This window comes from Triticum dicoccoides, chromosome 6A (genome assembly GCF_002162155.2).
Source record: "Triticum dicoccoides isolate Atlit2015 ecotype Zavitan chromosome 6A, WEW_v2.0, whole genome shotgun sequence".
Lineage (NCBI taxonomy): Eukaryota > Viridiplantae > Streptophyta > Magnoliopsida > Poales > Poaceae > Triticum > Triticum dicoccoides.
In genome coordinates, this window is record NC_041390.1 from 573,630,193 (window position 1) to 573,640,907 (window position 10,715).

Genomic DNA, 10,715 nt, shown 5'->3' on the forward strand with positions numbered 1-10,715 from the left:
TTCCTATCATTTCCTTCCCTAACCCTAGGCGGATAGGACAAACTCTTCCCTCCAGTCTTCATCGGCGAACCTGTGAATTCGACTCCACTTCGCCTGCCACTCCTACTGCTGGGGTGAGGAGGGGAATCCCGATGCCTTTGCTTCGGTTGGTAGTTTATGTTAGGTTTTGTTAGTCCTTGCAGTTGGGGCGCTCAGGCGGATGGTGACGCTTCTTCTTCGAATTTTTCTTCCGGGCTCCAATCCTCCTCAAGTTTGTCTGGCTGAACGTAGTCGACGGAGCTCCAATGTAGATTCCTGTCGTCTCCTTGAGACGGTGAGGTTAGGGTTTCTCGCCATGTGGCGAGATTTGGTGTCAGATGATTTAGATATATGTAAGGGTTCAAGGGCGACAATTGCGGCTTCATGTCTCCATGGCGTTGGTCCTTAGGGGCCTGTGCATGAAGACTTCCCGGCTGTCATCGACAAGGTCAAGCTGGGTTCGTTAGGGGAGTGGCGACAGCGGTGCGTCGGCGGCTTGTTCTGACGACAGCAGTGGTCTCAAAATCTTAATGTAATTCTTATTATGTTTGAGATGCTTTGTACCGTCGGTAAACTTTTATAATAGATTTGATCCTTTTCGTAAAATAAGTACTTTGAGTAATAAATATTTGACTCTGAACTTGATTATTTGATATTTACCAGCACGGATACGGTTACAATCCTTCATCTATTGTAACCTTTTGAAACAGAGAAAGGGATGAATTTCAGCCAAGCATGCAGGCAGGCACGCCAAGCTTGTGTGCACCTGTCTGTCATGCACGAGGGAGTGAATAGGAGCTGGCCGAGGATGCCACACCGGCCGGCCGGATAAGATGCAGAACAAGAGTACGTAGTAGGGTTTTTCATTCGTTCCAACAACAAAAGACAGCATTACATTTATTTCCTCGCTGCAAAAGGAAAAAAGCAAGCAGACGATGCCCCGGGGTGGCCCTGCAACTCCAGCCACGGGTAGTTTAAGATGACAGGGCATGCATCCCGGGCTTCAAAAGCCGGAAATCATTGCCGCAAATGACAAATGACATCGCCGATGGCTGCTGCTCTGCTTGCGAGCACTGGTAGGGATTGAATATTGGAAGAGAGATATCTTCGTATCGGCTGTGCCATCGTCTTCTAATGACAGGGCTAGCATTGCCATTTGTTTAGTTAATCTGATCTAAAGTTGCAAAGCTTTGGGCGGAAGCGGCTGGGGCTCGTCCATCATGTATCGTACGCAGGCAGGAGTAGGAGTTGGCAGGTCGCTGTAGGTCTATAGCTACGACGACTTGCTTTGGTGAGACGACCGCCGCCGGTGGGTGGTGGCGGCGGCGGCCGTGTTGTTCTACCCAGGGAGAAACGCCGATTGTATGCGAGAGTTGGCCACTGCAATGGGCCTACGTACTTTCCTTTTTCCTTTTGTCTTTCTCCCGGGATCACTGACATTGACCGGCGAGAGAAAGCACGCCGTGAGTGCGTGTGTGTGTTTCATGCCCGCCAGACCACTGATATCCCATTCCCATGGGAACTGATCAAGGCGGTGTGGAATGTGTGATGTAACACACGATCCGGTTAGTCTCGTGGTAATGCCGGCTAGAGACAAGATCACCATCTGTGCATTTGGATCAAATAGTACAGTCCGATGTGGCAGCCAGTCAGACTATACTGTGTAGTGGTTCAAATAACTAACCCTAGCCACAAGAGATCGAGATCACTTCTCTCTTTCACGTGTACCGCACGGAGCAGTGGATATGGTACCTTAATTAGTTATTATGCTGCAGCTTAGTGACACATTGTACAATACTAGCAAGATGCCCGTGCGTTGCATGGAATATTAAGATACATTTGTATGAGTAGTTTATCTTGTGAGAGAAAAAGATGAATGAGAGAAGAGTTCTTATCTGCAAATGTGAAAAGAGGTGCAGATGTTTTTTTGCAAAATTGTCATAGTTTGCTCTTTAACCGTCAAATATATACTGAACGGTCTATATTACACGATGACAGACACATCATCATCAACTCGATTTTTTATAAGAGTAGAGATAGAGTGTATGAGTTCTTGACGTATGCCGGCCAGTCAGCTTAGCAGAGAAAACAAGAACCGAAGCTGCGAGATGGTATAATGGAGAGGCCACAACCTCCACCGCGTGTACGTTCGTGTCAAACCAAACACAGCTCTATCCCTTAGAGCATGTCTAACCGGTCCCTCGTTTCTTCTAAAAAAAAGTCTAACCGGCCCCTTATAATTTAAGTCTGAATTTTTCATACTCCCATGTAGATACACCTTAGGGCATCTCCAGCCGCGCCCCTAGGAAGGCCTTTCCAGACAATTTTTTCGCGCCGGCGCCAAAAAAACGGCCCAGTCACGCCTTCAGAAGCCTGATTTTCGCCGGCCTGGGCCGAAAACAGCGCCAGCGGACTCAGGCCGAACCCGGCGCGCTGGGGGGCGCCCGGGGGCACCGGGGTGAGCTGTTTTGGCACGAAACAGCCGCGGGCCCGCCGCGTCAGCGACACGGCGCCTCGTCTTCCCCCAACGGCCTCGGTTCCCGCGGGGAATCAATGCCAAGGCTGCCGCCGGTCAGCCTTGCCATTGATTCCTCACGGGCGGCGCGTCACGGGACGGCGTGTCGACGCCTCCCCTTCCTCGCACGCGTACACACGGGTGCGGCGCGGCTATATAGCTGGTGGACTGCACTCGCCTGTGCCCACACCAGCCCCGCCCCCTGCCCCCGCCCAGCTCCTCCCTCTCCCTACCTCTCCCGAGCGCCGCCGCCCAGCCCCTCCCTCTATCTCTCTACCTCTCCCGAGCCCGTCGCCATGGCGGAACGCTTCCCCGGAGACGAGGCGGCGGCCAGCGGCTTCGGCCGCCGTTCGCTCCGCGAACAGGAGTCCTGGCTCCTGTTCCAGGCGAACATCCCGGCGCCGCCGGACATGCGCGCCGGGCCGACGGGGTGGAGGCTCAGCGCCGGGGGAGTGCCCATTCCCCCGTTGCCCGACGTCGTGGCGAAGCCGAAGTACTTCGCCGAGGAAGTCGAGGTCGTGCGCGCCTCCCTCACCGACGCCCAACTCTCCCTCCCCCAGTACGCCGCCGACAACCATGCGGCTTGGGCGGCGTATTTCGAGCGCCGCCAGCAGCAACGCTTGGCGTCCATCAACGGCGCGCCGGTGGTTGGTGGCCGGCAGAACAACGAGGGGCGCCACTTGTGGTGGGGCGTCCCCGGCCGCACACTCGAGGACGTGCTGACGTACCTCGAGGGCGGCAACGACCCGCCGTTGGCGTACCCGGCGAGGGCGGCCGCCCCGGCACAGCACCGACGCGCCGGGCCATGGGCGCCAAGGAGGTTCGGGTCCTCCTCCTCCTCTTCCTCCTCCTGATCTTCATCGCACTCCTCCGGCACTCCGGCCCTGCTCGGCGTCAAGGCCGAGCCTGCGGCGGAGACGCCGCTCGGCCGGCGCACTCGCAGCGTCGGCATCGTCATCAACGAGGGCGGCCGGCGCGCCTACTCATCGCCTCCTCCCCTGCGCTTCGTCAAGCCAAAGACGGAGCCGGGGCTCGCGCCGGTGAAGATGGAGCCGAGGCTCGCGCCGGTGAAAAGGAGCCGGCCGCGCCGGTGAAAAGGAGCCGGCCGCGCCGATGACGAAGGAGCTCGACGACGACGACGCGGCCCTGGAATGGGCGCGCAGGGACTCCATAGCGATGGAGAAGGAGCGCCTGGAGAAGGCGAAGGAGCGCCAGTGCGCCGCCCTGCTTCGCTTCGCGGAGCGTCGACGCGGCCGCGACGAAGGCGGAGTCGTCGTCATCTGCGACAGCGACGGCGATGACGATGATGCGCCGCCACCAGTCCGCCATGGCGACGCCGAGCAGGGGTCCAGCAGGGGCGCCCGCGTCAAGGAGGAGAAGGCCGACAACGACGATGGCGGCGACTTCAGCCAGTTTTTCCTTTAGATTAGTTTATGTATATGTGCTATGTAATGAAAATCCGCGAACTTCGTCGAAATGTGCTGAAATTTATCGTGTTTGGCCGAATTTTATCGTGTTTAAGCCGAACTTCGCCGAACTTCTTTTATTTTCAAACGTGCCTGGGGGCGGCCCTGGGGCCGGCGGCTGGGGACCAACTCACCCCCAGGCCCAATTTTTGCGCCGGCTCACCCCCCGGCGGCGATTTTAGGCGCCCCCTGAGGGGCCAACGGCTGGAGATGCCCTTATACCTAGACCACCCAGTTTGCATTAGGACCCGTATTATCTTCACATATGAATTTTTTTTGCTTCTTCGAAACAAGAGAACATTTGACCTTGAAACTTTGCAGCTCAACGATATACACAAGTGTGATGCCACTCTATGCATAAAATCTTTCTGATTTTTTTATGAAACATAATTATTTTCAAATTACAAATTTTCAATAAGTTGCATCATTTTAAAAATTTCCTGTTGCGTCGTAAAATCCAAAAACATTTCTTCACATGGTAGTAATGAGTAGTATTATGCATATGATATTAGTGTATAATACTACCATCTGAATGCATAATATAATATATTCATGTTGTATTTTATTTATTGCCATGCATGACACATAGTAATATATCATTTATTATGATACGATATCATGATATGATACTCAACCCTCTCTTTTTTCATTTAATTTTATGACACCTCATCAGATTGCCTAGTTGGCATGCATTGATAGTACGCTGATCCGTGTCTAGGTTAGCTATTACACACACCATGCACGCACGCATTAACATGGATGGTTGTTGGTACAAGAGCACAAGTTAGCTCTAGCAAGGGGCAAAGTGAAGTAAGCCTCAGCTAATGAGCCCAGTTCCCACAGACGTTGACTCTGTCGGCTTCAAATTCTTCTCCTTTGCCCGTTAATGGAATATCAAACTGGGAATGGAACATACAGCTAGGCTAGCACTGAGACAGACCGGGCAGGCGCATCCGTGACTCGGATCCACCGATCGATGGCTACACCACGCTTTGCATCCACCTCCTGAACCCTGGGTATGCGTACTGCGCGCAGCAGCGTTGGAGCCTCTATATAAACGAGACAGCAGCCGCGGTGTGAGCTCATCGCCTCATCGGTCACATTGCTTGCGTAGTGGTTACTTCCCGTCGAGCTACCATAGCAACAAGAGAGTGAGTGAGAGAAGAAGAAGAGGACTAGCTTGGAAAAGTTTGAACTGAGGAGAGATCGGGAGGATCATGGGCATGGGGTGGAAAGTTCTGAGCGATGTGAAGCCGTACCTGGCGATGGTGCTGCTGCAGGTGGGGTTCGCCGGGATGTACATCGTCGCCGTGGCGTCCCTCAAGCGCGGGATGAGCCACTTCGTGCTCGTGGTCTACCGGAACCTCGTCGCCACCGCCGTCATGGCGCCCTTCGCCCTCTACTTCGAGAGGTAACAACTCATCTCATCCAAGCACCTCCCGTACGTGCATATCATGGCATCGTTTCGCATGCATGCGTGCATGCCAGTGAACCGCGCGTGCATGCATGTTCTTTGCCAATTTTTCCTTGGACAAACATTTAGCACATGCGCCGCTATACAGTAGTACAGTCTACACAACATGCTATAGATTGGAACTGTGTGAGCTCCCACAAGCATGCATATGCACGTTCATGTAGTTTTTGCCTCACAGCTGCAGCGCTTGCACATCAGTGATGACCCCGAAATGGCTCGATTATCTGTTCCAGTTCTCGTTTAATTAGTTCAACAAAATTCCGAGGGAGGGACAATGTACAACGCCAGCTTGCCAATCGTGCTACCTCATGGGCACCCCACGATCGAGCATGCACACACGTACAATTTGCCCACTTCGTTCTCATTTTTGTCTCATTTAGATGCATTGTTCTTTTCCTTTTACCTGGAGATACCTTATTCTCGATACCTTATTCACGACCGACCAGGGCTTATTCTTGATACTTTATTCTGTTTTGCACCGGCAAATGAGAATAATTGTCACACGCGTTATAGTTATACCAGCTAGCATCTGTGTGTGTGTGTATGTACGTGCTTCATCATGCAGCATCGATCTATATATGGATGGATCCATAGAAAATGACACCTGAGCAGGTATATGCGTGTGCGGTGTGACGTATGTGTGCTTACGTACGTGTAAACGCACTTAACAACCTTCCACTAGGCATTCTGCCCTGCCTTGGTTGGTAACGTGAATGGAACTCACATGTCAGCTGGAAGCATGCATACTAGCTAGTTCAGTTCGATTAATTTTTACTCTATCTAAATCATGGTTCATGAAAGATCACTAGCTAATTGTGTATTTGCTCCCTCCCGCAATTTTGTGTGTGTATTTACTCCAACGTTCGTATAACATGTGCAGGGGACTGAGGCCAAAGATGACAATCACCATCTTCATCAAGATCATGGGTCTCGCATTCCTCGAGTACGCTCGTATATATGGTTGATTAATTCTATCAACCGTCGTCCAACCATAGTGATCATGTACAAAAATCTTGTTACTGACATGCGGTTTATTGCGTCGTTACCTGGCAGGCCTGTGCTTGACCAGAACCTCTACTACATGGGCGCGAAGCTGACCTCGGCGGGGTTCGGGGCGGCGCTGATCAACATCCTCCCGGCCGTCACCTTCGTGCTGGCGCTCATCATGCGCATGGAGAAGGTGCGGCTGCGGAGCCTGCACAGCCAGGCCAAGATCGCCGGCACGGTCCTCACGGTGGCCGGCGCCGTGCTCATGATCCTCTACCACGGCCCCACTGTGCAATTTCCCTGGACCAAGGGCCAGCATCACGCGGGCGGTGCGGCCGCCGGCGCCGATGCAGCGGCGTGGCTAAAGGGGACCATCATGGTCATCGCCGCCTGCGTGGCCTGGTCGTGCTTCTTCGTCCTCCAGTCCAGCACGCTCCGGGACTACCCGTCGGAGCTGTCCCTCACGGTGCTCATCTGTGGTGTGGGCTCGGTGATGAGCACCGGCGTCGCCCTCGTCGCCGAGCGTGCCAACACTCAGGCATGGGTCATCGGCTTCGACGCCCGCTTCTTCACCGCCGTCTACGCCGGCATAGTGTGCTCCGGCGTGGCGTACTATGTGCAGGGCATCGTGTCTAAGCAAAGGGGCCCGGTGTTCGTCACGGCCTTCAACCCGCTCTGCATGATCATAACCGCCGTCATGGGCTCCATCATTCTCAAGGAGGAGATCACTCTCGGAAGGTACACTACATTTTCTTCATTTTTTGCTACCATGTCAGGATGGACAAAGACATATACTTCCTCCCTCACGATTTATTGATCCACATGATTTTTCGGTGACCATATATCTCTCGATAAAAAATGTGGTATATGCTACAAATATATTGTTAGATTTTTATTCAAAGAAAAATCTTTAGTGACATTATTTTTAGAGCATACAATATATATTCTGTTAGTCAAACATATAATTAAAGTTTGACCCAAAATATGAGTGAAACTAATAACCCAGATGAAGGAAGTATTACATTAGTGCAACAATACTAATGATATCCTTTCATTTTTTGCTTTCAGTGTGATTGGTGCAGTGATCATCGTGGTAGGGCTTTACTTTCTCATATGGGGCAAGAGCAAGGACAAGGTCAACCAAGTCTCCGACGACTTCGTAGCTGGTAGCAGCAAGGGCGCCGGTGAGCTGCCCTTAACCTCGGTGACTAACGGCAACGGCAAGCAGCACGAGCTCGGGAACGGCCAGTTCAACGGTGGCTATGTACTGAACATGGAGACGCCGGCGACCAATGGCCACTAATAGCTAGTCAAGGGGTCGGAGCATACGTCGATCGAGCAGTCTGTCTGTCTAACTATTTTCCTGGTAATGCATGCATGCATGGAGACGAGTTTTTTCTTCATTTTTCTTCTTTTCAGATTCTCCCCTGTCATGTGAGAGAATGACCAGCGAGTGCTGGTTATACCAAGTGTAACGGCCGAGACCGCATGTACGTGTCGTGATCGCTTGCTTAATGTAACTTGAGAATGTCTAGAACTCATCTAGATAAAATATAGTTTGGCTTTATTCACCTGACATTGACCTCATCTTTGTTGTTATTGTGGTTCAGTCACACGTGTTATCCCTACACCATCAACATGCATGGGTTGCCATTGGTTATTTTTTTTCCCTTGTGCTGCCTTTTCCGGTTGTTATTTGGGCCGGGTTGTGCTTGTTTCATATATACTCCCTCCGTAATGAAATATAAGAGCGTTTAGATCATTAAAATAGTATAGTGATCTAATGTTTTCATATTTCTTTATAGAGGGAGTATCTATTAAATTGAGAAACAGGAAGGAAGAGCTTACCGTGCATCTTCTACACATGCGCCTGAGATGATACTAGAGGATGGGGCGCCACCTGGTGGCGCCACTTGAGGCGGGCTTGTGCGCATTTATCTTGTGTCAGCGCATTCGGCTGTCATATTTTGTCCTTAGTCTCACTCATTACATCAATATGGACGTATGCTATAACATCAAGATATATTATTTCCAGATCGAGCAAACATACATATACTATATTATTTGAGTTCAGAACCGTCATAGCCAGTGCTACATCTAATGAGGATATGTGCGACATAGCCAGTGCTACATCTAATGAGGATATGTACGACTCACCCGGGGAGCATAAACGAGTAAGACAATGCATTACAGTTAATCGAAAAGTGAAGACAAGCTAACATGAAGTGCTTCAGTTTGGCTAAAGAAAGGGACCTCATGAGGCCACAACTAAGGAAACAAATAAAAAGAACACCTTTCAGAGTCCTCCAGAGGCCTGGTATAATCCATTTTCACATCAGAAACAACATGATGCATTTCATAAAAAAAATCTCTTGATCTTCATCTTGATGTACCCAACACAATTGCTATATGGATTTTAGTCAGCTGCACTCCCCACTACTTCTGAACTTCCCCTTTCACACACCGAGCAGCGACTGATGCAAGTTGATCTAACCGAAAACAACGTATAATCGCCTAGTGATGCACTGGACCTGAAAGGCAACTTGCCTAGCATGCACATGGAAAGTGGGATTAGTAATAAAAGAACATACTCCCTCCGTTCCATAATAGTGTGCAATGTTGTGTATGTTGCTGAAACTCACACATCAAAGACAATCTGAATAATAAGTTATGGTTAAAACAAGCAATTGTTGAAGTTAAGTGTGAGTAGATAGGAAGTCACAATTAATTCATGACCATCGAGCTGAAAATGACACCGATAAAGCTAACTCGCCATGAAGAGAAACAACTAATGTGAACCCGAGGTTGTAAAACAAATACTCCTAACCAAATGACCATGCTTCATGATGGCAATATAGTACCATGAAAGTGGAATAAGGTGAAATTTTGTAAGCTACTAAGGGCATAGGCAAAGCTCACACTCCAGCTTATACTGCATGGGAAATTGTACCATCACACTAACTATATGATGGGAAACAGTGTCTTCCCATGGTCATGCACAATGCAACAGCCTAATCATGTTCCTGACCTGAAATCAATCAAGTCGCAGGTAATACGTAGCAAAATCACAAAGGATAATTATATTCTAGGAAGTGCAAATAAATTGTGTTCTCCACTGAACTGAAGCCACTCAAGCCACAAGTAGCACATTACCAATTGCAAAAGCACCAAAGAGGTGGTCGATTTACTCACCTTGATTGGGACGATGAACCCTTCTCGGCATCAATGATCAAGATGTATCAGGTTAGGATAAAATCAGATTTTCACAAAATTAAATAAAACAAACACAGTAAGAAGGAAACCGTAAGAATTCAAGCCTATCAGACAATCAGGTACTTCCTCCGTCCGGGTTTATTAGACCTAAAGACAACTTCTCTTAGACCAAGACACATAATAATTTGCTCACATTAATTCTTCCATTCCACTCTCAATGCACTCTCTCACATGCATGCAACCAATGAAAAAACACGCATGAAGTGTATTAATTTTCCAGCCATGGCACCAACAACAATAGCTTTCAATGCAACCAATGAAATGATTGCATGCATGCACCTTTCCAACGCGAGACCTTATAAAAGGGGACATGCTTGTGATGCTGAGAGGCCTAATAAACCCGGACGGATGGAGTAATTATGTTGGCATGTCAACAATAAGACAGAACAAAACCTACAATCCTAAAAAAATCCTAAAAAATGTGATACGTTAGATAAGGGAGTAAATAAAATGTAATGTGAATCAACATCCAGTAAATTCAGAGAAGCAATGATGAACAATAAATTTTATCTGCAAAATTCATGTTGAAACACCTATACTTTCCCCAAGAGCAAGGAAAGCTAGAGTGCATATCGCACACACATTAGCTAGCAAATTACTTCGATTGAATCCGTTCCTTTGCATTTATGGCATAAAGGCATCTAGAGAAAAAAAACTTGATGATGTTAGTTTACCATGGCAACCTCATCAGATCCATCTAGCCGATTAAGAAGCTTCATCAGCATCCCTAGAAATTAAGTTTAAGACCAATTAACTCTGCAAAAGAAAGTCAGAGCAAAACTTACTTGGTGATCGCCGCCTTGTTCCCCTTCTGGTAGGAATCTTGTGTTGTAAACCTGTGCAAAATGCATAGAGGTAAAGGTTCACAGAAATCACCCAATCCAAAGGGAACAAATAGTACATGCCTTGTTCTAGCCCCTAATAATGTATCAATAGTTTAATAGTACTATTTCTGGCCACCGAAACAAAGGTAAACTAATTC

General features: G+C 49.1%; 1 protein-coding gene across 1 annotated transcript; it reads left to right on the forward strand.

Annotated features, from left to right (window-relative positions):
• The first annotated feature begins 5,106 nt into the window (after positions 1 to 5,106).
• LOC119318067 (WAT1-related protein At1g44800-like) lies at positions 5,107 to 8,031 on the forward strand. Its single transcript, XM_037592575.1, has 4 exons — positions 5,107 to 5,410; positions 6,354 to 6,416; positions 6,527 to 7,198; positions 7,529 to 8,031. Exons 1-4 carry the CDS (start codon positions 5,217 to 5,219, stop codon positions 7,761 to 7,763), a joined length of 1,164 nt encoding a protein of 387 aa, XP_037448472.1. The 5' UTR covers positions 5,107 to 5,216; the 3' UTR covers positions 7,764 to 8,031.
• The last annotated feature ends 2,684 nt before the right edge of the window (positions 8,032 to 10,715 follow it).

Coding starts and splice junctions, on each gene's coding strand:
- LOC119318067 (XM_037592575.1), top strand. CDS start 5,217: ATGGGCATGGGGTGGAAAGTTCTGAGCGATGTGAAGCCGTACCTGGCG. Junction 5,411..6,353: donor TTCGCCCTCTACTTCGAGAG/GTAACAACTCAT, acceptor TAACATGTGCAG/GGGACTGAGGCCAAAGATGA. Junction 6,417..6,526: donor ATGGGTCTCGCATTCCTCGA/GTACGCTCGTAT, acceptor GTTACCTGGCAG/GCCTGTGCTTGACCAGAACC.